The 27,659-nt window shown below is 30.1% G+C and overlaps 1 protein-coding gene across 3 annotated transcripts in view; it reads right to left on the reverse strand.

Annotated features, from left to right (window-relative positions):
• LOC107441423 (rho GTPase-activating protein 18) overlaps positions 1–27,659 on the reverse strand; it is a 279,885-nt gene that overhangs the window by 200,188 nt on the left and 52,038 nt on the right. For 2 of the 3 annotated variants that reach the window (XM_043043811.2, XM_071186026.1), the window contains exon 2: positions 2,327–2,524. In XM_043043811.2, the coding sequence (XP_042899745.1) occupies positions 2,327–2,471 (145 nt within the window). In that variant the 5' untranslated portion in view covers positions 2,472–2,524. Of the gene's footprint in view, positions 1–2,326; positions 2,525–18,897; positions 19,204–27,659 lie in introns of those variants that run through there. The other variant, XM_043043812.2, reaches the window with a different exon arrangement.

A 27,659-nucleotide genomic window follows, 5' to 3' on the forward strand; every position in this document is an offset into this window, starting at 1 on the left:
TTTATAGATCTTATTTAACCAATATAGGCCCTATATAGAATTGTCAGATGCACCCGATATTTTATAGCCATTATTCAGCCAACATCGTTTCTATATAGAATTTTCTGATTCAACCAATATTTTATAGTCATTATTCAGTCCATATCGGTAGCAAAAAGAATTGTCAGATTTACTCGCTATTTTATAGCCATTATTCAGCCATTAAAGACCTTATATATATAATTGTCAGATTTAACCGATATTTCATAGCTCTTATTCAGTAAACATAGACCCTATATAGAATTGTCCGATTCACCCAATATTTTACAGCCACTATTTAGCCAATATCGGATTTATATGGAATTTTTCAATTCAAGCTACATTTTCATTTTGCCAATATTCAGCCAATATAGATCCTATATCAAATTGTCTTATCACCCGATATACCAATAGATTAGCAAAAATGAACGACTCGATTTTCGAATGTACTATACTTTTGAATTTATAACAGACATTGCAATAAATTGCACGAAGTTTAAGAAAAATAAACCAATTTTTTTTTCCGCAGTCAATCAAGAAATGCTGCAATCGAAATTCGAAAATGGTGATAGTGGCAGAGACCCTTTGTGCATTGTTATCAGTTTTTTCAGTTATTTCTGTGTAACTCGTAATCGAAAAATCGTTACGGAAACGAAAATTAAGTCACAAGAACATTTTGCGGTGAAATAATAGACCATGAAATTATATTTTAGAATACAATGTAGCTTTCCAATATTTTTTATATGTTTAATCTTTTTCCCAGAAATTTAATACTTAAAAGTTATTTTAAGCAAACTACTAATAAATAACCCACTGAGTCCCAGCATAGAGTATATATTGGACAACATTTGGCACAATTTTAAGACTTTTTACGTTTTTATGCCTTCACAAAGCGATTGTTTTTGTTGAAACACAATTGATATTACCCTGCCTTTTTTTATTCCTGTTTAGGCAGTGGGGGTGCGATTGTTCCTGTTTTTCAGTGGCGCCATCTATGGCCAGGAATTCGACTTCTGCCACGCCATTCACATAACACAACCCGTTTATAGGGCGGGTCACATTCACACACAAAGGAGAAAGGACATAGAACACACAGAGAGAGAAAGAAATATCCATGCCTTTCCCGGGATTCGAAACCAGGACCTTTCTGATGTAAGGACAGTTCCCTGCCCGCTACACATGCCGGTCGGCATTACCCTCGCTAGTTAGAATTTTTAATTGCAACGAAAAATTATATAAGAAATTGTTTTTATGACGCATTATATCTCATTATTTAAGTCTTGGAAAACCAAATATCCAAACCAAATGACTAAACATTAACCAAAATTTAAAGATATAAACTAATAAAATATCCAACAGTATGGTAAAAAGTACTAAAAAATAACATTCATAATTTTTTAGTAATAATTTTTTTTAAAAAAAACTAAGTATATATACTTAATCTTTTTAAACAAATTTTGATTGCATATAGAAGATTACTTCCTTCTAAGACATTATTAATACATATTTTTAAGTTAAATTCGCATCTTCTGTCAATATTAACAGCTCCGTTCTCAGGCGGATATATAATGATTATAAACTTTTTGCAAATCTAAGCAACATAAAGCTTGCTAAAATAAAATAAATAATGTAAAACACGGAAGAAAAAAAATTAAGTTTACTTAATCATTTTAAACAAATTTTGATTGCATATAGAAGATTACTTCCTTCTAAGACATTATTAATACATATTTTTAAGTTAAAATAGCATCTTCTGTCCATATTAATAGCTCCGTTCTCAGGCGGATATATAACGATTATAAACTTTTTGCAAATCTAAGCAACATAAAGCTTGCTAAAATAAAAGAAATAATGTCATACACGGAAAAAAAATTACATTTACTTAATCATTTTAAACAAATTTTGATTGCATATAGAAGATTACTTCCTTCTAAGACATTATTCATACATGTTTTTAAGTTAAAATCGCATCTTCTGTCAATATTAACAGCTCCGTTCTCAGGCGGATATATAACGATTATAAACTTTTTGCAAATCTAAGCAACATAAAGCTTGCTAAAATAAAAGAAATAATGTCAGACGCGGTTGAGAAAAAAAATAAAAAAAAGTAATCATAGCCGTTTTCAACTACCTGAGCGGCAACATAAAAGCAGGAAGCTCATTCATTAACATTCATTACGAAGCTTGGCATGAATGGCCATTTTGCAACATAAAATAACGGCTTCCAGTTTCTGAATTTACAAAGAGACAAATAATGCATTCAGATATTTTTCCAGCTTAAATGAATGAATGCATTCAAGAGACTTACCGTCGGGGGTCTTAGAAATATCTTCCTCGTCCTCGTCTTGCTGAACTCCATCGTCAAAACTGTTGAACTCTTTCCAATAATCTTCCAGAGGCACACTGATTCCACCACTCTCACTGAGCCTGTTCAAGCGCTCCCTGGAATCCATGCCCCGAAAACCCTTAACGTTCAGGGACGCCGTTTCTGTAAGTTAGTTTGAGCCTTCAAGAAAAATATATGGAATTTAATGGCTGTTTAATTTAGTTTACGCTTAAATTAGGATTATAAGTATTAAATATATTGTTCAATAAGACAGGTTGCGTAGCCAAATTATTCAACAAAAAATAAGCAACTTTTAACCCCATAACGATCGGTTAATTTTCAAGAAAACGGCCATAAAAGTGCCTATTTTTTTGGCTTTTGTATTTGTATTACGTATTTGATTAGTGCTGACATCTAGTTTAAAATAAACTAACTATCTACAATTGCCTTAAAAATATCCTGGTACTGCCATCTGGTGCGTGAAATGAGAAATAAAAAGTTTTCCGGGAGAAAGAAATTAATTAGCTTATTCTTGTTGGCGCTTTACTACTGGACACTCAGGTCCGTCAATATCACGGGAGCGAGTAAATAGAGGGCGAAACCTTAACCCATCATTTTCACGGGAGCGAGAAGCACTCAAAAATATTTTTAAGCGCTTTATAAAATATATAATTAGGCATGGTTGGAAAGTTTTTGACAATTGACGATATTATCTTCTTTTAACCGTCATGTCAGAAAAAAAATTTGGCATTGTTTTTGACAATTGTCAAAAATCATGAAATTTTAAATCATGTAAAACGAATGGCGTTTTCACACTCTACGGACTGACAATACGCCGAAATGGATTGAGGTTGAATTAATTGTGAAAACGATGAGTAGAACAATGTGAACTGCGTCTTCTTGCATAATTCGAAGGGAAAATCAACATAGTAAAGGAAAAATCTCATTTTGAAAAAGGGTAAATTAGGCGCTTCTTAAAAACACCCAATGAAAAAAAGCACCCTTAAGTGCTTTTAACAAACGAAAATCGAAAATAAGCACCTTTAAGCACTTTTTAAAAACGCTTCGCACCCTGGTGAGAGATAAATAATATTCATATAATTTTTATTAATATTTTACTGACGAATTTCAGATCTGATTTTGTCAATTAAGCATCATATATGATTTTTTTGTCAAATAGAAAGGAACTGACTACCATTAACTCTCTGAAATGCACTGACTACCATTAACATATGCCATTAACTTTCGTTATAAAGAAACAATTAAAAAGCATAGCTTAGCATCCTAAAAAAAAGTTTAAAAAAATCATTCGGGGAAAAAAACGATCCTTCACCTTCATTCAAATTATTGATGTGTGTAAATGGGATTTTTAAAAGATATGTTTAATATTATACAAGGTTACAAATAAATCCTGTATTTTACTCAAATATTTTTCTTGCGATTAGGATGAGAAGAGGGTAAACAAAACAGATCCAGATAAGAAAAAAACCTGTCATAGCCTTTAATAAGATGTGTTGTAATTTTAAAAAATAATACTTTATAAGAGGACAATTCTCCAAATAAAGATAAGCAATGTTTTCCTATCATATTTTTTAAAAAGAAAATGTCATTATCACATAAATGTATAAGTGTACAAAACGTTTTCTGAATAGAGCCTTGAAATTTTATCTCACCTCAGTTTTCCTTACCGTTTCTTATCATTTTTGTTCCAAAGATATAAAACGAAAATGTTAATAAAATAAAACGCATATATTCTGATTGAATTTAATTTCCTTAAAATGCATACGTTTAAAATAGTTTCATTTAAAAAAAGGTAATTTTATTACTCATCTTTGGACATTCGGGAAAATATGTTATTTTCAACATCAAGGAGTTAAAAGGTATTTGCCTAAATAAATGTAGGGACTTTCTCTTTAACAAAACTTAGCTGGAATGATAATTGCACCAATAATTAACTGGATTTAACTGGAGTTGGATCACAGTTCAAAAAAGGTCTTATCGTAATATCATGAAATAAAAAAATTAAATCAAAGGTTTAGGCGGTATTAGTAAACTGAGGTAAAATTTTAACGAATTTTTCTAAAATACGGCTTAAATTTGAAGATTACCATTGATTGTAGGGCCAGTCCTAAAATTGTTCTAGTCCGTTTATCAACTTTAAGAATTTATTTTTGGTGTACAGTACTAAAAGAACTATTATTTAATAAATGCAAAAAATCACCAAAAGTTACTTGCACATTATTTTACAATTTGGTGTAATAATTTATCTTTAACAAATTAATATAATTTTAACACAAATGTTTATAAACATCTCACAACAAAGTTTCACAGCTCTGCATTGGTTGCTGCTATTCTTTCGAAAGCTTAAGCTCCAAAAAAAATCGTTTTTCGTTTAAAAAAAAATCGTTTACATTCTGTAACATCACAGAAAATGAAAAAATAAAACTCAATTTAGGAACAATTTAGGATAGTGTTCGCTATACAACCCATATTTTCATTTTTAAAAGCACGTTTATCAATGACATTTCGTAAGCGCTTCTTGTTTGAAATAAAGACAAACAGATATTAAATGATATAATTAATATGTATTACATATGCACACATTTATTGTAAACAATATTTTATATGATGGGAAAGCTTCAATTAACAAGACAGAAGTCACGGATTAGCACCTGAAATTCCGTGGTCAAATAATCATTTAAAACGCTTTAAGGGACTGTCATAATTTAGGAAAATTATCACAATTAAGTGCCCAATTTATACAGAACGATTGTTAAAGTTTCATTTTAATATTTCCTTTTTTTTTTACTATTAGAGCGCTATATAATATTTTAGTTAAATAAATAGGGATAAATGAATGGAAATGGATAAGAAAGAAAGTAATTGAGTGAAAGAAAGGAAAGAGATAAAAAAAAAGTTAATGATTAAATGAATGAAAAACGAAAGGAAGCTAATAGATAAATGCAAATAAAGAGAAAAGAGAAATAACTGATTAAAAGAATGGAAAGAGAAAAGTGAATGAATAAATTAATAGAAAGAGAAAAGAAGGAAATCATTGAGCACCTGAAATTCCGTGGTCAAATAATCATTTAAAACGCTGTAAGGGACTGTCATAATTTAGGAAAATTATCACAATTAAGTGCCCAATGTATACTGAACGATTATTAAAGTTTCATTTTAACATTTCTTTTTTTTTTTTTACTATTAGAGCGCTATATAATATTTTAGTTAAATAAATAGGGATAAATGAATGGAAAGGGATAAGAAAGAAAGTAATTGAATAAAAGAACGGAAAGAGAAAAAAAGTTAACGATTAAATGAATGAAAAAGAAAGGAAGCTAATAGATAAATGAAAAAAAAAGAAAAAGTGAAATAAATGAATGAAAGAATGGAAAGAGAAAAGTGAATGAATAAATGAATGGAAAGGGATAAGATTTTGTTGTTGTTGTTGTTAATTTACGTCACACTAGAGCTGCACAATGGGCTATTGGCGACGGTCTGGGAAACATCCCGGAGGATGATCCGAAGGCATGCCATCACAATTTTGATCCTCTGCGGAGGGGATGGCACCCCCGCTTCGGTAGCCCGACGACATGCGCGAGAAGTCGAGCACTTTACGGTAGCACAGTTTGACGAGGACCAATACCCCAGACCCTCGGTCCCTACGCAGAATGATCCAAGTGGTCACCCACCCGCACACTGACCGCAGCCAGTGATGCTTGACTTCGGTGATCTGCTGGGAACCGCGTCTTATCGATCAGTCCACTGCGGGACTCGGAAAGGGATAAGAAAGAAAGTAATTGAGTGAAAGAACGGAAAGAAAGAAGGTGAGTGAAAGAACGGAAAGATAAAAAGAAGTTAATGATTAATGAATGAAAAAAGAAGGGAAGCTAATAATAGATAAATGAAAATAAAGAAAAAACTTAAATAAATGAATGAAAGAATGGAAAGATAAAAGTATATTAATAAATAATAGAAAGAGAAAAGGAAATGATTGAGTAGGTGAAACAACATATCAGAAAATAGTTAAATCAGTGATGACGGAATTAGTGAAGCATATTAGTGTATTAATGTAGGCATATTTTTGAATTAAATCAGTAAGCGAGCAAAACAGCGTATTACATTAGAAAATATTTCTTTCTGTTGCGTGAGATTTTTTTAACATCTTATAGATACTTCCGTATCGTTGATTTCAAATCTACAATCAGTTTCTCTCTCCAAGATACAGTTTTTTTTTTCTTTTTAATATAACATTTTAGGTCTATTTTTTGTCAAAATATACAAGCGTTAAAACGTTATAGGCAACATAGGATCACATAAATGTTGCGATAAACTTAGAGGTAAGCTAAGACACATCATCAGGATTAAAATTGCATAGGAATCCCAGCCCGAGACGCTTTTTTATTATGAACTGTTTCTACATGCGTTTCCGAAAAGATCAAAATAGGAAAATACCCATAACCACATATGATAATATTTCCATGCATGAGTACCTAAGCAATTTTAATCCTGATGATATGCTTTAACTCCCTTTTACGCTTGCCGCAACATTTACGCTACCACCTGTTATATATAACGTTTTTAAACTTGCAGATTTTATGCAGCGTTTTTAAACTTGCAGAAAAAAATAGACTAAAAATGTCAGTTAAAAATTTTTAGCCTTAGTAGCAAAAATAAATTTCAAATTAGAAATCCACACACCAGAATTAAGCATGACCAAGTATTAGTATAAATGCAACGAAACATTTTGTTCCTCAGGGTAAGTTAAATGAGCGAAACGGCCAATCTATTTCTCCGAAATGAATAAAAGTTAAAAAGTTAGAATTCCTATAATTTATAACAATAACTATAGGATGAGTTGATTAACTTATTATTTACGCTTTCAAATATTAAATTAATACATTAAAAATCGGATTTGAACATTGAGAATCGACGTAATTCTTCCTTACATGCTATACTTTCAGCTTGATAAACACTTTTTGATATCAGTTAATAAGTATAATTTCAAATTCATTACTATGTAAAAAAAAATTTAATGACAATTTTATTTTTAGAAAATTTAATATTATCGCGGGTAAGTAATACAGTTACATTGAAAGGCTGACGAATTTTAAAAAGTAAAGATTATGTCACAAAACTGTATTCCTTTACAGACGTCGCCAAAGCAGACGAAATTATCTCAAGAAATGCAGCAGTATAATGTCACTGTTAATTCATTACAAAGTAAAAAATAATAATTCTATTTCTATTTTTATTTTTAGAAAATTTAATATTATCGCGGGTATGTAAGTAATACAGCTACATTGAAAGACTGGCGAATTTCAAAAAGTAAAGATTATGTCACAAAACTTTATTCTTTTACAGACGTCGCCAAAGCAGACGAAATTATCTCAAGAAATGTAGCGGTATAATGTCACTGTTAATGAAATATCTTAATGTACGGACATGTAAGAGTGAAAAGGTTGTAATTACATCAGAAAGAAACTTCATTACGTAGCTATGATGACATTTCTTGTAATCGTGTTGTACTGATTACTTTATCAGCAATAATGATGTAAGAGGCATAAAGAAAATCTTTTGTAATGAAAGGATATTAACGTCCATCTGGTGTTCTATTCATTCTAAATATTTCACAATCATACGGCACTTAAAAAATTATATTCTAGAATTTTCAAGCAATGCTTCCCAATTTTTGCCGACTATGCAAGAAAATATTTTTATCGAAGCTTATGGGATCAGGGCAAAGATGAAGACCCCGGCTTAAGGCCTGGTTTCTTAGGACAGGACGTCGTCAGCTGGAAATCAGCGCTAACCTCTGATTGGTCCATTTGTGAGTTTGATAGTATACGTCATCGAACGCTCATCTTGAACTACAATTGCCGTCGAACTCAACTGCAGTTGGATTACAACGTGACGTTAACCACAGAAGCAATGGCGGACGACATTTAACAGCACATTGAAATCAGCCAAGATTTTGATTTTGACATTTAACATAGCTTCTTCATTAAACATAGCACTCTTAATTTAGCTTAGCTATAATGTGTTTTTTCCTGGACAAGTCATTATTTGTTCTCAGAAACACTGGTCGACAATAACAAAATCAATACAAATTCAAAATAAATATTTGTTTACGTTATTAACGCATGCGCAATGAGAGATAATGTCTGCGTTGGACCGACTGCTCACGCTGAGCTAACAAAAAAGTATTTTTTTGGCGTCAGCTCTACGTCAACGTCCCGCTGACGTCCAGATAAGGCGCTTGTCCTAAGAAACCAGACCTTTAGGTGGATCGACAGTATTGAGATGGACATCAACGCTTTGAGAATCAAAAACTGGAGGACAGTCGCCAAACAGAAGGACAGTTGAAAGAAACTCCTAGAGATGGCTTAGGGAAACTCCAAGAGAAGGCTTAGGATGTCGCGCCAGAGAAGAAGAATGATGTCAGATGAATTTTATTTTATTTCATAACCGTCGTTGAACAGTCAACAAGTTTTGGGTTTACGACTACTAATGCTTAACTCCGTAGCCTTGCAATTTCGAACCCAATCCAGAGGACAAGGGAGCTCATGGATCAAGTATTGCCAGAAATTTGCCTTCGTGGAGGACTTTTTGATAGAACTAACCAGCATTTGCCTTACATTGAGAGGAAAACCACAAGAACCTCCCACGGTTAGCCTGACGGCAAAGGGGGTCTAACCCATGATCCGTCTACCGTTGAGGCTATTTCACGTCAGCGCTGCGGTCGATGCGAGTCGGATGTGGAATTCGTATCGATCAGGTGTGATTCGAACCCGGGTCTCCTCATTGGAAAGCGAACGCTCTATCCTCTGAGCCATCATGGCTCATGCCACAGGTGTGATTCGAACCTGGGTTTCCTCACTGGAATACGAACTCTCTATCCTCTGAGCCATCACGGCTCATGTCAGAGGAATAAAGAAAATCTTTTGTAATGAAAGTATTTAAAGGTCCACTTAGTGCTCTATTCATTTTAAACATTTCACAATCATACGGTACAGGGCACTTAAAAATTATATTCTAGAATACTAGAGCAGTGCTCCCCAGCTTTTGTCGGCTATGGAACCCAAAGTGATTGTTCATCCTTAGATGATATCCCAGACTTGAATCTGTCAAATGTATTGGACAAAAAAGCATTTTTCTTAAGCCACTAATATGCAATACAGTTCAACATGATTCACAGATCTTAAAATATTTTGTTCAACAATCTAGAAACAATTTTCAACCTATCGGAGTACACTGTTTCTGCCTCACGTAGTTTAATTAGATTTCCTACAATTGTGCGATTTTTTCCAACCTGACCAATCCTGTAATTTAGCAGTAATGATGTTTAAGTTGTTCTTTCATTATAAGTTTCTGCAAATCTCAACAAAAAAAAAAGTCTTGACTCGGAGAAGCCTAGGGTTGCCCAGAACACCACTGAACTAGAGAACAGTACTGCGATTTAAAACATGCATTTGCAGAATAAAAACATAGTACGTTAAATCACGAATTCACTTCGAAAACATAAAAAAAAATCAGATTCAATGTAGATTTTAATCCAATCAAACGTTATCAGAAATGGTTGCCATTGACTACTGCCCTATCCTTGGGTAGGTTGCGTTTGTGTCACCGATCTAAATTCAATGGATTGATAAACATGAAATTGAAGGATTGCGTTTCTAACCGGATACAGCTCAGTGCATCCACTATCAATAATGTCTTAAGAAAATCGAATTGGAAATGCAGAAAACAAAAAAGAAGACAAGATCAGTAGAACTTTTATTACCTGGATATTGGAAAATCGATAGTGTTGTAATACTTAAATAAAGTAGTATATATTATAATCAGTATCGAACTATGACCAGATAGAAACAATTTTCAAATAAATTAACAAGTTTTTTAAAATAAACTAAAAATCAAAATACACACTTCATAAAACGAATTAAAAAAATCTAAACACTGAAGCAAAAATTAATCTTGGAACTAATAGAACTCAAATTAATGCCTAGGTCCCGAAATTTGAACTGATGTTATGTTGAAATTGAAAAGTTCTCTTATTGACCACTAGGGTGGCGTGACTGAGGATTGAGAATAGGCTTCCAGCTTGCTTTGAGACTGGTTATTTACATAATATCTATACTGAAATGCAAAGTAGAAAATGTTTGGATACATTTAGAATGTCTGCAGTTACATGGAGCTCAGAACTGGTATTCACTTCAGAAATTTAAATAATTTTAATACAGAATTGACAAAATTTGTGCTGTTCTTTATTTATACAGTATTAAAGCTGCCCCACGTCTATCATTCATTTTATTACAGATTATCAATTATTAATTATTATTAATTATTTATTAATTATTTAAATTATTAGCTTAACTTTTGTTTCGTTAAACAGGTCATGTTAAAGGTTCCCCTGACAATTATTTCCCGATTTACCTGGTATTATCAATAAAATATATTTCTGTCTTGAATGAAATTCTTATAGTTTTGAAACGTTTACACCTATTATTGAAAGTATTTAAAGAATAAAAAATAAACTTAATAAGAACAAGTATATCCGAAAGCACAGCCACCTACGACTCAAAGATGTCACTTAAATAACTGCTGCGTTTAGTTTTGATTAATTTTAAACTTTTAACGAATACCGCACATCGAAAAAGACTTAACACTAATCAAAAATAATTATATTTATTGCGTGCATCAAAGTGATAAATTAGTGTTTAGCATTTGCTACGAGCTCTCATAGAAACTCTACACAGATTATAAATAAAGGTGACGTTTAAAGCTATCATGTGCAATTGAAACTGTTAAAACTATGCTTTTGAACATCTAGGTATATAGATATGAAAAAAGAATGGTAGATATTCATATTTAGAACATCTTAGTGTGTAGATATAGAACTAAAAGAGTAGATATTTATATTTTGGACGTCTTAATATGTAGATATGGAAAAGAAGTGTGTAGATATTTATATTTTGAACGTCTTAGTATGTAGATATGGAACTAAATGGGTTAATATTTTGAACGTCTTAGTATGCAGTTATAGAACCTATATNCAACAAAATATATTTCTGTCTTCAATGCAATTCTTATAGTTTTGTAACGTTTACACCTATTAATGAAAGTATATTTAAAGAATAAAAAATAAACTTAATAAGAACTAGTATGTCCGAAAGTACAGCCACCTACGACTCAAAAATGTCACTTAAATAACTGCGGCGTTCAGTTTTGATTAATTTTAAACTTTTAACGAATACCACACATCGAAAAAGACTTAACACTAATCAAAAATAATTATATTTATTACGTGCATCAAAGTGATAAATTAGTGTTTAGCATTTGCTACGAGCTCTCATAGAAAATCTACACAGATTATAAATAAAGGTGACGTTTAAAGCTATCATGTGCAATTGAAACTGTTAAGACTATGCTTTTGAACATCTAGGTATATAGATATGAAAAAAGAATGGTAGATATTCATATTTTGAACATCTTAGTATGTAGATATGGAACTAAAAGTGTAGATATTTATATTTTGGACGTCTTAATATGTAGATATGGAAAGAAGTGTGTAGATATTTATACTTTGAACGTCTTAGTATGTAGATATGGAACTAAATGGGTTAATATTTTGAACGTCTTAGTATGCAGTTATAGAACTAAATGTGTAAAGATTTTAAACGTCTTAGTATGTAGATATGGAACTATATATGCATATATTTATATTTTGAACATCTTAGTATGAAGATATGGAATTAAAATTGTAGATATTTATATTCTGAACGTCTTAGTACGTAGATATGGAACTAAAAGTGTATTTATTTATATTTTGAACGTTTTAGTATGTAAATATGAAAATAAATGTTTAGATATTTATATTTTGAACGTTTAAGTGTTCATGCTAAGCATGGTGTGGCTGACTGTGATATGGCTATCCCGTACTTAAACAGAGCGATACTCCTCATTTCCTTACATAATATATCACATTGTTTAATTAGAAAATGTTTCGCATTCGGCACACAGTCCCCAAACTTTCATTCCTATACATGAAAGAACTATTTTTGCGTATTCATGTTTTGGTGCGTGTGTTTTTGATACAATTAATCTAAAGCCATGTGAATAAAAAAAAAGTTGGCAACTGACCACCTTGACTAAGTGACTTTCAGATACTGAGCAAGAAGTAGTCATTCCTCGAATCACACAGAAGGTTATACAAAAGGCATAGTCATCCATCAACTTCGTTTAAGAAAAATAAGAATTCGAGAAGAAATTAATCAATAAAACGTTTATGAAATCAGACGGGAAAGACTGTTCAGCTTCAATTAATAACCCGGGTGACATTTATGACACTATATTCACATTCAAAGATGTTCAGTGTAAGATAAAAAAAATTTAAAAAGAAACTTTTCTTTATATTTTAAAAAATACAGAATTTTGAAATCATAACATTATTATAACCTTGGAAGGAAGAAGAAGTAAATAAAAAAATGTTGCTAACTTCTTCAGAAAATTATTTTTATTTCAAAACTTCATTTTTTATTTCTCATCATTTACTTTTAACAGGCAGTTATTCGATTAATAAAAACGTTGCGAACAGTATAAAAAAAAAAAATTATTTTTAAATTGATCGAACGTTAAAAAAAATTAATCTTAATACATTTCCCCGTGTGTTGAAACTAGGATTGCGCAACAGATAGTGTATTTTTTATTTGTTTTGATTTTTTAACACTAAACGTTGAAGAAATGTTAGCTTTATATTTGTCATTTTTATGAAAATGAAATAATTAGAAAATAAGTATTAAAAACAATATTAAAGTATTTTTAACATCCGTTATATGCCTTTTTTTTATCTGATTTACCGTAATTAACGTTTTCTAAGGCAGTGATTTCAGCCAAAATAAATTAATGTTAACGCTCCAAACTTGCAAATCATTTTTGAATAAAGGGTAAAAACATTTTTTATTTGGATACATTGCCATAAACTTCTTTAGTTTCAACGTAAGGTTTTTCCTAAGGATCAAAAATTTTATGTTAACAATAATTTCTTAAGAGTTAAATTTTCATGTTAACAATAATTTCTTAAGAGTCAAAAATTTCGTGTTAACAATAATTTCCTAAGAGTGAAAAATTTCATGTTAGCAATAATTTCCTAAGAGTGAAAAATTTCATGTTAACAACAATTTCCTAAGGGTCAAAAATTTCATGTCAACAATAATTTCCTAAGAGAGAAAAATTTCATGTTAACAACAATTTCCTAAAGGTCAAAAAATTTCATGTTAACAATAATTTCCTAAGAGTGAAAAATTTCATGTTAACAATAGTTTCCTAAGAGTCAAAAATTTCATGTTAACAATAGTTTCCTAAGAGTCAAAAATTGTTAGCAATATTGTTTTAAAAAAAAGGCTTGTTAATTTGCACACGCCAATGGTAAATAGAGCGATAGTTTCACCGCTTTAGAGACCTTTAAACCACAGGCGAATTGCATTTCAAAAAAGAGGGGCCTCTTCTTTTTTCAAATAGCTATTTTTTAATATGTAATTTCAAAAAATACGCGCCTTGCAAATTTCCATAATTCATTAACTATTTTTTTCAGGCTCATAGTTTCTGGAATATTTTGCACAACGTCTGAGAAACATGCATGGAGCTGACATCCTAAGTTTTCGCTTATCGACTAAATATTTCTAATTACTAGATAAACTTTAAAGTTTTTAATTTTAATTAAAATTCATCCCAACTTGTCGACCAAATATCTACCAAAGCATTTTTTTGTATTATCCTTAATTATCATTAAATATTATCTGAGTTTTCCTACAAAAGTACCTGCCTTTGACTATTCTTTATAATCTCATAAACAAAGATAGCAAATTTATTTTAACCGCAACATTTAAAATACCATTTTTATCAGCAACTATGCATTCTATTTTTCACTTTGTTTTCAAATATTAAGCACAAAAGTATATGTTTAGAATTAAATATCAACAATAACAATTGTGATTATCATGTGACAGAGTTTTAAAGCATTTCCTTGTTCGTGTTATCAGTAAAGCAGGAAACGAATGTTAAAAGTTGTATTTTAAACATTTTATTCCATTAAAGAGATTTTTCACTTTTTTCAAGCAAATTTTTTTTTACATAATGAGCTAACAAAAGGTACCTTATAAATACATTGTAGTTTTTTATTCAATTTTGCATTCATTAGCATATTTTGCACAAGTCTATCAAGACTTTAACAAAATTTTCACGAAAAATATTTTTTTTAATACTGTGGCTTATTGATCAATTTTAATTTTTTGGGTTTACGACTACTAACGTTCAACTCTGTAGCCTTGTAATTTTGAATCTAATCCAGAAGACAAGGAAATTCATGGATCAAGTATTGGAAGAAATATGCATTTGCAAAGGACTTTTTGTTGCAAACCCACATTTCGTTACATGGAGAGGAAAACCACGAAAACCTCCCACGGTTAGCCTGACAGCAACGGGACTCTAACCCATGATCCGTCTACCACTGAAAATATTTTATGTGAACACTGTGATCGGTGCAAGCAGCATGCGGAATTCGTATCAATCAGTCATTGTTGGGATTCGAACCCGGTTCACCTCGGATGTAATTATTAGAAAGAAAGCATTTTTAGGTTCTTCCCGCACGTTTACAGACTTAATTTTATAAGTTAATAATGTTTTAAGATTTCTGAAATGCGCTTTATTAATTACTTCCTAGGATTCATACTTCATTCTAACTGCATTCTATATCAATCTTCGTTTCATTCTGACAAATCTTTCTTACTTAAAGCGCGAATTCTTACGGCAATGCGGGTATAGTAAAAAAAGAAAACTGATAAAAGGTTTTCCTAGTGACCTTGCTAGCAAACAATGTTTCTATGTCAATTGTATTGAAATTAACATATATAAACATTCACAATTGTAAAACAATATCACTTCCATTAAAAATCAGCTTCTCATTTAATAAAGGTACTATATTTTTAGAACAGCCATAAAAATACGGAAGTTCCTATAAATTGTGACCATTTCTGACAAACTACTTTTTAATATCAATCACATAGATATGTGTCTTAAACATATAAAGTAACTTACTAGCACCCACAAAACAAAATAATCAGTATTTTGTAACATATTACACAAAATATACATCTTTTAAAAAAGATTTTTCTGAATTATCATTATTTTTTAGGCAAATCCATAAGTATAATTAAATTTTCAATATACTTCTTGGATATTCTTCAAAAAATAACTAAAAACATTGATAACTGACAAACATTTATGAAAAGATATGCCATGAAAAGTTGCTGATTTAATAAGAGATTTTTCTAATCAAAACAGCTAATAATCTATCAGCATAAGGCAGTGAATTCAAAATATTTCTATATTGACAGTAATTACAACAAATTGGTATGATTCTTAAACATAAAGCTCCAAGGGAGCTTTTAAAAATAAAATTAAACAAGTTAATCGAACACAGAAATATCTAAAACATAGATTCAACCACATGGCATAGAACATTAAAGACTTCGTTAACCTTCCCACAAATTAAAATTTAGTTGTTTTAAGTCAACTTAAAACGAATAAAACTAAGTTTACTTATCTTGATTTATCATGTAGGATGAACCCAAGTAAAAACGTTAATTGCATAAATATAATGTTACAGAGTAAGTATTTGAAAAGCTTTCTGAACCCACGAGTTTATTTTGTTAACAGTTAAGCTTTCGAAAGGTATTTCTAAAAATCTAACTAGCATTCACGTTATTCCTGTTGGTGGTTCTCTGTATTATTAGCAGATGGCAGCACAATAGGAGGCATTTACAACTTCCTCTGGATGATACGAATGCATTGATTTACCCTAATTTCAGCTGCTATGATGTCAGAGGAACACTTCTGGTTTGATTTTTTTTTTTTTTTTTCTAAATAGAATACTGGGTAAATAAAGTTTCAAAATAAAAAAATGAAGTGCAAATAAATTTTAAATTCTAAAATGTAAATTTATTAGAAAAACGTCCCAGCGTGGCGAATCATTATTACAATGTGTTGGCCATTATCAATATCATCATTTTTGGGGCTGAATAATATTAAGTACAATTAATAACTACAATTAATAACTTCGTTAAAAAAAAAAAAAAATTAAAAAAAAATTAAAAACTAATTTTGTTTAATCTAGTCATGCAAAATCAATGGAAAAGGACCATAGGTAATTTAAAATATTTTTTTTAACATAACCGTATTGAACTTACAGTTTTGTACATGTCTGCGTAGACAGTTTCCCTAATTACTAATGATTTTTATTTTATCCCGTTGCAAAAATAGTAAAAAAAATTTAAAAAAAAAAAACAAATAGCTTTCTAATTTAAGACAAAATAATTATTTTTGCATATTCATTTCTTTCTTACTTTCTATTCCGGATATAATAAAGCATTACGACAGCCTTAACGATAATGATATTTTTTACGGAACTCTCACCAAAACAGAGAAAGAGAAACTAATCTCACCTTAAGTCTTTTTAAATTATAGCTTTTGTATCCTTTGTTCGACAATAAACATGTTCTCATCTACTACTATTTTGCCAAGCAAAAATTTGTCTATACAGCCTTCAAGGCTTACAATTCTCTCATGCATACCACGCATTATCATTAGGAATTCAATATGTATGTTTTCATTAACTCCGGATAAGCATAACAAGACCTATACTTCGATCATACAAACTTTGTCTTATAAATGATTAAAAAAAACGTCAATAATAATTTTTGTTACCTTTTTCGTTAATTTAATTAAATTTATTTGAAGAAAATTAACAGAATTGTAATTATTTGAGGATTAAAAATGGAAAAAGCTTAAAAATACCAAAAATTCTCTAAATTAAAAAAAATATTAAACAAAATATGCCAAGAAATTAAAAAATTGTACTTATTTGAAGATTAAAAACAAAAAAAAATCTAAATTCACCAACAAAAAAAAAAAAAAAAAAAAAAAAAAAAAAAAAAAAAAAAAAAANAAAAAAAAAAAAAAAAAAAAGAACATTATACAAAATGAGCTATAAATTAACGTAATTGATATTGTTTGAAAACTAATCGAAAAAAAAAATTTTTAAAATCGAAAAAAAAAATTTTTTTTAAACAAAATGTGCCAATAAATGAACATAATTGCAATTATTTGAAGACTTAAAATAGAAAAACTAAAAGTACGAAAAAATCGGGAATTTTTTTTCTTAAATAAAACATACCGAGTATTTTATTGCAATTGTAACAAAATGAGTCAAAATTAAAGATAATTCAAAAGATCAATTCGTCATATGAAATACGGTTTTTTTAGAAAATATGTTAATTATTAAAGTATCATAAAATTTTAAGAGTTGTCCATAACTGTTAGGTTACATTTTGACTATCTTTTTAGTCTAATGATGAAAACGGCACAAAATGTGAATATGATAAAAACGAAACTGATGAACTTGTGAAAATGAAATGAGATTTTTTTTTCTTTCAATATCTGTAAAACTACAGCAGCGCTTCATTGGTTAAAATCGTAAAAATATGCAAAACATTCAAAATAATATTTGAATTTTAATGATTTTTTTCTACAGGATTATTTTTTAAAATTTAAAAAAAAAAAGAAATACTTAAGCTATTTGTTCTTTTTAAAGTCAAAACAATTCTTATCCGCATTCTAGTAAATATAGTTAAAAGTTAAGGCTTTGCTTTATATATAAGGCACACCAAATGCCCATTTTTTCTCCTCGACGAAAAAGTTAAAAGGTTTGTTAAAAGAGTAAAATGGTTTAATGTACAATACGGAGTAAACTGATTAATGCTAAATATGCCAGTAATAAGACAAAATATTAAAAAAGCTAATAAGGTAAATATACTTGATGAATTTGAAATATAAATAAATAAATTAAATATTTACAAGCATAAATTAGGTGTTTAAATGTCGAGAAAAATGAATCTATGAACCTGCATTTCGGTGTAAGCCAAGAATACAAAAGAGTAGTTGAAACTGCTGCACAAATAGCAGGAAAAAAAAATTTCCCGCTATGTTGAACAATTACTTTTGCGAAGTTATGGCGTTTCAAATTGAATACCTGCAAGTGATGTCAGTGTAGAAAATCGCTGCATTTGCCAATTCAGAAGACAATCTGGTTTAACACTTCAGCGGAACGTCGCTTACAGGTATCCAATTAAATCTGATTTGAATCTCATAGTTAGGCATAATCATTTCACTTCTTCTGGAGTTGCAAAATTCCAATTTTAAAAATTTGCCGAATGACTCTATATAAATTTTTTCGAGGAATTTCTCAACACTTTTAAGACATTTATTTATTTTGAATTTCATTTTTTGCTTGCATTGCATTTCATCAATTTTTCAGAAAATCTGTCAAAAGAACTTTTCTTACACCATTTGTCATACAAGATTAAAAAAAAAAAAAAAATGCAGTATTTTTTTCCTAAATTTAAGTCGACCTTTTTAGTAAAAATAAAATATTTGAATAAAAGACATAAAGGACTAGAAAATTTTCCTAATTTTCAAATAAAACAAAACGATAAACTCACCGATGTGTCAAGCAAAAAAAAATTTATTCAAGCTCATTCAAACAACAAGAATTCAGGAGGATGACAACTCAACTTGACTGGTCACGATTTCAACGCGTGTAAAGTCCTTTCGAAAATCGTTGATCGCCAAACATGATTATTTGGCACGATTGAATGATTTTAGGAGCAGGAGAATCCCTTGTTTGAAATAAAAAGTAATAAAGAAACCAAGAAATATGTTCTGTCGTGCCTCCAAGGGTTGAATATCTTATCGGAAAATTTTATCGGACAAAAGCGATGATATTAAGCAGTGTCGTAATCCAAAAGTCTGCTGGGCTTTGTGTTGAAGGTGTTAATCAAGTGTCACGATACGCGCATAAACGAAAAACCTGAGATATCGTTAATGTCAGCTGAAATCCTTTCGTTTGGCTCCTTTTGGCAAGTTGTGATATGTGCGATAAGAAGCAATCGTAAACAGGATACGTTGGAATTAGTTTCATTATGAGTGTCATACACACATGTTTAATTAAACACATTTCTGATATGTCACAATCGATTAAAGATTCCAATAAGTCCTTAGGTAAAATTGTTCATATTAATTTTGGTAATATCTCATAAGACAGAGTTCGTACGTGGGGATGTGAACTGTCATAACCACCAGCCAACCTTTAAATAAACCGTTTGAGAACGTATTATGGCTTATGACTGAATTATTCAAGCTGAATACAACAATGATAACAGGGATGTAACCCTGCTATTATATATATATAAAGAAATACTATGCTTTTATGTACTGAGATTTATCAATTTTTTAAGTAATTATAATTATTTGTAGCATTTTTTCTTAATCTAACTTTATATTTTTAGTTATATTTGTTCTCAATATATGTTGTTTAAAGAAATATTGCTTTTAACAGTTATTCTTTTTTTCTGCNTAATTATAAATTCGGGAGTTTCCCTTCGGGACTTCCCCTTCTGGTCTGGCTGGCGCCTCTCAATGTCAAGAGGATGATGCTACTTCTTTTAATATTACAAGATGGTGAATGACGTAATGTTCGAAGCTATTACACTATAATACTGTAACAACAGCTCCATACTCCACATATATATATATATAAGTAGTCTGCGCAGATCATCTAAAAAGCGAACCAGTTGTGCGCATGAATCCACATTTTATTTTAAAAGTAATTGAAATAATTGTATCATATATATTTGAGAATTGAATCGGTAGTGGTTGACGAGTGAATAAGACAAACCAATCATATTCATAAATTAAACAAGTTTTAGGCATATATTTGCTACCACTTTCTTATTTTTAATAGATTTTCTATTAAACGGTTCCTTCGTAGACTGGTTTACCTTCATAATGGTCTGATCGGACTACCTATAAAAAACAGTGTGGAGGCTTTTAGTTACAGTAGGCGTTGATGGGCGTTGTCCTCACACTATTGTTTTGATATATTTTGTTTGGGCTATATTGATACAATATTAGAAAGCACTTCTTTTTGCGGATATGATCGTGTGAGCTGATCAAGAGATTATATCTTTTCATTATTTTGTTTTCCAGCTATTTAATAGTTTTTTTTTTAATTATAAATTTTTTTAAAATATTTTTAAAAATATTTCATTTTAATAATTTTTTTTCTTCTCTTTTTCGTTAATCTTTATTATTTTCAATGTTTTCTCTATATTTTTAACTTGTGTCACTGTGTGTTGTGTTAACTTGTTTTATTTAATTTAGTAGTTTGTAGTTTAGTAGTTTAGTAGTTTAATTTAGTAGTTGAATTTAGTAGTTTGTTTGGTTGTCATTTCACAGTAGGATTTGAAAACGGTAAGGCAGCACTGAAACTTCATAAGTTTGGCGACCACTGTTTCATATCAAAATTGTAATTTTTTATAGAATTTACTTTTCTGGCGCTTTATTTTCCTTTAGGCTTTACAATCTCATTCAGATGGCAAAATACATAAGCGAGAAAAAATTGTAGAGTAATATTCGAAAATCTATAGTTATTACTATTAATATCTATAGTTATTACTATTATTATCTATAATTACTGTTAATTTTCGAAATGTAATATGCTTAGTACAATAAATGTTAATGTAGTTAAAATTTTATTTTATAACCGTCGTTGAACAGCCAACCCAATTTTGGGTTTACAGCTACTAATGTTTAACTCCTAGCCTTGTAATTTCGAACCCAATTCAGAAGACAAGGGAGCTCCTGGATCAAGTTTTGGGAGAAATTTGCCTTCATGGAGGAATTTTTGATGGAACTAACCCGCATCTGCGTTACATGGAGAGGAAACCAGGAAAACTTCCCACGGTAAGCCAGACGGTAAGGGGACTAATCCATGATCCCTCTACCACTAAGGATATTTTACGTCAGCACTGTTGTCGGTATGAGCCGGGTGCGGAATTTGAATTGACCGGCTATCGCTGGGATTCGAACCCGGTTCACTTTCATTAGGAGGCGAATGCTCTGTCCTCTAAACGGTAACCCATTCTAAGAAATCATTAAAGCATGTTAACTCACTGTAGGAAAACAATATTCTCGAATTTCCAGTTAATTATTTTTGTTATGATACATTATTTAATGTTTTACAGATATTATGAGATTATGATACATTATTTAATGTTTTCGATGGTTGCAAAGTTACGAGCCATGATGGTTAGACGCTGAACTGTGATTGTAAAAAACTCGAGATCATTCTTTTCATCGAAAGTTGTAGCTAAGCGTACTTCAAATCGAGCTGTATCAATTCGCTTGTGTAGTAAAGGCAAACAGTTCGATATTCGGACTATATTACGAACAGCATGCTCTATAGCTGAATTACTCGATGCTCTATGAGAGAATTTAGACTCAATTTACCATTTAAATTTCCGATAGCAGAATTAATGCGCCACAGATTTATTTTTGACTTGCAGAGAAAAATTAGTGATTTCAAATATCCAATCACAAGCTCCGTTAGAATTTTTCCATGGTACTGCAGATTAATATAAAGGTTTTGACTATTAGTTAATTCTTAGTTTCAGTAAAAATAAAATTATGCTGTCTTCCATTACTTTAAAACCAGTAAGTACCTACATTTTAAAAATGTTCTTTCTCCATCTATGACTTTGTGTAAAATTCGAAAACAAAAAGATTAATTTCAGAAATTCCCAAATCTTAGTTGCAACGTTATAGAATTTCAGGTAGAAGAATAAATACGCTGCAGATTTATTCTCCCTTGCAGGAAAACATTAGCATATTTAAATATTTAATCACGTGCTCTGCAGATATATATTAGAATTTTTGCATTGCATTGCAGATCCAACAAATACAGAGATTTTGTAGCGATTTCTATTAGTTAATTCAATTTCAATTTTAAAAAAATTATGCTGTCATCCATTACTATAAAATCAGTAAAGCACATTTTGAAAATGTTCTTTCTCTTTGCTCGACCTTGTGTTTAAATTCCAAAAAAAAAAAAAAAAAAAAAAAAAAAAAAAAANAATTTCAGGTGCTGCTTTCAGTATTTAATCAGCTTGCAAATGGTGACAGAGTTATTTCCTTTAAAAATGTCATTTATTGTAGTACATAAGGAAACATCGAGCTTTTATTTTGAAATGTTAGTATGGTTCTTGAAAAAAAAAAACTCCGCTATGCAAACCATATTGAAATGCTGTTTACTAGAGATGGTCACAACCTAACAGAATAGTTACCAATTTTAAAAAAGTTCTGAAACATGTCGTGAAAATTGTATAAAAACAACTTGATTTTGTTTTCGTGTATCAAATTTCTTTGTAGAATTTGTCCTTTGTAGAATTTGTAGCAGCTTTATAACACTAAAATCATTTCAAGCTTTTCCTCCCTTTAATCCTTCGTTTTTTTCTTTTCTTTTTTTTCTGTCAGACGAAGAAACAAGTTTTCAAAAACGATATAATTTTTTAATCTTAGTCTAGATGAAAATCAACTTCCAGTAAGCAATGTCACTTTCAAAATTTCATTTTCTAAAATTACTAAGAATAGAAAAGAAAGAAAGAAAACTCCTTTTTCTGGAACGAAAACTTAGTTTTGCTCGACTAAGTTGCTGATCTTTATATAAGGTTCCACCAGCTTTAACACGAACAAAGCTCGCAACCAAGGACTGTAAACATAGACTAAAATTTCGTGCAAAATGTCTCTTACCTTTTGAAATCTATCAGTTATGGTTAAAGAAAAGACAAGGTCGTTAAGAAGGCTGTTGATAGTTGGGAGAAAATAAAATAGTGCTTACTAACCAAAAAGTTGCTTGCCCTAGTTAACTATCTATCCATGAGATACTAGTTGAATAAATTACAACCCAACCGGTAATTCGTTCATTTAAGTTTATAATATGCTTATTATTTAAATTAAAACACTTTTATAAAGCAAAAGCTTGTAAAGGCCCAATTTTTATGATTACTCGATATGCTGTTTAATAATGTATGCAAAGTGAACGCTTATAAAGGCCCGATTTGTATAACTCTACTCGATGTGATATTTAATAATGTATGCAAAGTGAACGCTTATAAAGGTCCAATTTTTATGACTCTACTCGATGTGTGTTTAATAATGTATGCAAAGTGAACGCTTATAAAGGCCCAATTTTTATGACTCTACTCGATGTGTATTTAATAATGTATGCAAAGTGAACGCTTATAAAGGCCCGATTTTTATGACTCTACTCGATGTGTGTTTAATAATGTATGCAAAGTGAACGCTTATAAAGGTCCGATTTTTATGACTCTACTCGATGTGTGTTTAATAATGTATGCAAAGTGAACGCTTATAAATGCCCGATTTTTATGACTCTACTCGATGTGTGTTTAATAATGTATGCAAAGTGAACGCTTATAACGGCCCGATTTTTATGACTCTGCTCGATGTGTGTTTAATAATGTATGCAAAGTGAACGCTTATAAAGGCCCGATTTTTATGACTCTACTCATTGCGTGTTTAATAATGTATGCAAAGTGAACGCTTATAAAGGCCCGATTTTTATGACTCTACTCGATGTGTGTTTAATAATGTATGCAAAGTGAAAGCTTATAACGGCCCAATTTTTATGACTAATTCGATGCGTAGTCTAATAATGTTTGCAGAAATTTCTGAACTTAAACTTAATAACAGGGCGAACGTTGAGTTACAATTTACAACTATTTTGATTATTTTTCCTTAACTTTGAAACTATTTAAGATTGTTATAACGCAGGAAATAGATGGGGCTATTCTTCGCTGCCTTCCAAACAAAAATTTATGTTGTAAGGCATCACATGTAACAAAATCAAACGGAGTTAAAACACAAGTTAGATGGAAGAAAAAAACGTGAGAAAAACAGTGAGACGAAAAGAGGTCCATCAGCATTTTTTGTTCATTGCACTTATATAAAAACAATGTGACTTACAACATAAAACCACTTAGATCTAGTTTAGCTTTTTCCTAACTACGCATCTATTTTAGATTAACATGACATTAATGGATGGAGCTATATGCTAAGTCGTCCTTATAATATATGCATTTGCGGTGTGAGCCATGGCTTGGGAAAAGAAAAAATTTCATATATCGCATAGGGTCATATTATCCATACTTAGCAAATACTCTCCATGGTAAGAAGTAATGAAGAACACCATAGATTGACTTCGTAGCGCAACACTGAACTGGATCAACAGACATGTAAAATATTAATATAAATTACATGCAGAAACGAAGGTCATAAATTAACATGTAAATTAATAACCAGCAGAAAATATCAGTAAGTTTGGACAAGAATTAAATGCGTCCTCGTAGTCGCTTTCAATTTTTCAGGTAGTTAGACAAAAGCTAAAACAGAAATTCTAAAAACCTTCTATCTATCTAAAAGAATGACTTTTACATGGTTTTATTTTTAAGGAAAGAAGCTAGATTTTAGGCGGCTAATATTTTGAATTTACATAAATAGCACAACACTGCGATGCCTTTTAAGTAATGAAAAAAAACATGTAAAATGTTTACAAAAAACATGTAAAATGTAAAACATGTGTAATGTTTTACATTTACATTTACATGTAAATGTAAAATTTGTAGCAACTAAAACATGTTAAAAGTTGCTACAAATAAGAACTTATTTTTCTTTAGAACATTTTAATGAAAATTCCTTGAATTATATTACTTCATTGAGTATATAGTTGGTTAAAATGCAGAGATGCCAACTGCTCCGGACACGCCAAAATAATTAAAAAAACGGTAAAGAACTACAAGTAAATTTTGGAAATATTTGACTATATTTGCTTGCTTCTTGAAAGGTATAGCATGAAACAGGTGTAAGAAGTGGTGAATTACATAAGCCTACGAATTATTTAGAAATAGTGGTGGATAAAAATCTACTAAATTGAATTTATTAATCATAATTGATAAACTACCACTTTAAAATATATATATACTGTCCGGAGCAAGTTGGCATCTCTGAAAATGCTTAATGGGAAATAATACAAACCACAAGAATATTCCTTGATTTTGAAGATAAGGTAGAAAAATGCTTTTGATTTCAGTTTTTTTTTTTTTTTCTTCGTCAACAGAAGTGTTTTTCCCCACTAGAATTATCTTTGTGGTTTATTATTTCGCATTATTTTTTCGGAAGAGAGATCAAATTAAGTATATTATAATATTTATATTGTTAATAATGAAATGGAAGAAAGTTTTCGACAAAAAATTCAACAAATAAGGATTTAGGAAAAAAAAAAAAAAAACAGGGACACACAAGGAGGATTGCCGCAACGGCCCCAAGCATTAAGCTTAAGGGACATCCATTTGACCCCTATTTACGGGTCAAATGGACCCCTATTTTTGACTCCTATATCTTTAAATCAATTATAATTATTTTTAATGAAATTACATTTTTTACATATAAATATTTGACACAAGCAACATATTATATAAAGAATAAACCATGAATTTCAAATGAATTTATTAATGAAGTTTTAAATCAACAAAATACAAATATTCCTTAAGAAAAATTGAAAAATACTTTGCTCTAAGAAGTAAATACTTTACCACAAAAGAATTATTTAAATCTATATTAAAATGAGATTAAATTATGAATTTAAATTTCTATAAAAACATATATTGATAGTTTTTTTTTTTTCAAATGAAATTTGCTCTTTTGTTGATTTTTTCCCCTTTTTTAATGATTAGATTGATCTCATCTTTACAGGGGCATCTGATCGAAAAGTTAGCCCTAGAAATCAGGGTTTATTGATTTTAATCGGATTAAATTAAATCAAATTATTTCATAACTATTCAAAAATTAACATAGCATTTTAATATGAAATCGTTTAAATCTCTTATCGATTTTTGTGATTTTAAAATTTATTTGCTAATATATTTTTGTGTTGATAAAAGTTTCAGTTATCAAAATTGCATTAGTACATAGTTAGTAATGAATTACAGTACTTTTGAATTGACATTTTGAAAATCTTGCAAATTTTTTTTTTGGACTTTTCCAAATGCTAAATTAAGGTAAAGAATAAAGTGAAAATTAAAAAAAAAAAAAAAAGAATCGCAAACCTTAGTCGACGTCCATCAGCGTACGCCACTGATACAAAATCTTAAAATTTTTACATAAAAATATCACAAGTAACACTTCACATTGGAATATTAAAGTCAAAGTTTCGAGGTCACGTGAGCTACTCAAGGGAAGTTGCAATATCAATGCATGAAATAAATATTCAATAAGTGGGTCAATTGAATGCTCTTAGTCCCTTTCTTGGAGGGAAATAATTTTTTTTTTATCAATTATTTTAGATTATTCCAAGTTCCGGAATCGAGTGTGAGTCGACCTGCATGGCAAGGTCAAAATTTCGCATTGAGAGTCAAGGTTGCATACCATCACTTCCCCTCATATATGGAGAAAGCGGATTTTTGCCTTCATAATGATCCATTGCCAGTTTTAATATTGTGTGAAACAGTGTTTTAACTGTAACCCGCGAAGACTTTTTAATTTGTTTAAAAATCTTTAAAAAGGAAAAGCAATATTGAACCACCAATAAATCTACACCAATACCGTGTAGTTTTAATATCAATACTTTGGTAATAGCTTTTACCCTGAAAGGGGATGCAGGATGATAGTAAATTTTGACTATATTGGCCGCGAGCAATATTACCTTGCTAAATTATTCTGAATCTTAATTTTTAAGAGATAAACTATGTTCCTAATAACGTAAACAGGGTACGTAACCAGATTTTTTTAACAAAAAAAAGCACATTTTAAGCACTCAAAAATATTTTCACGCTCCAAAAAAAAAAAAAAAAAAAAAAAAAAAAAAAAAAAAAAAAAAANAAAAAAAAAAAAAAAAAAAAAAACAGAATTAGGATCTGTGCAGTTAGAAAAATTATTCTTTTTAATCTCGTTTGAGGTTCTTAATTTATGAACATAAAATCAATAAAATTCAAAACCATTTTCATAAACTTCACATAATCATGATAAAATACCGTAAACCGGGGCGAGTCTACCCATTTTAGTTTTATTTAATTTTCACTATTTTAAATTGCAAATAAAGAAAATTTTACCGACGGAGGACTTAGTTCAGACTCTAAGGAAGATGGCGCTGTAGTAGTTTGATCCGTTTTTATTTATTTGGTGTCTTTTTAACCGACCTGTTCAAACGTCTTTTGAGAGATTTGTATTGAAAATCAGCAAACTTTTAGTTGGTGCTCCGTAAGTATATTATTATTATTACTATTTTCACTTTGGTTAAGTGATAAACTTATCTAAGACTAAGATTACATTAATTTTATATGAAAAAAAC

This window comes from Parasteatoda tepidariorum, chromosome 9 (assembly GCF_043381705.1).
Source record: "Parasteatoda tepidariorum isolate YZ-2023 chromosome 9, CAS_Ptep_4.0, whole genome shotgun sequence".
In the NCBI taxonomy this organism is placed as follows: Eukaryota; Metazoa; Arthropoda; class Arachnida; order Araneae; family Theridiidae; genus Parasteatoda; species Parasteatoda tepidariorum.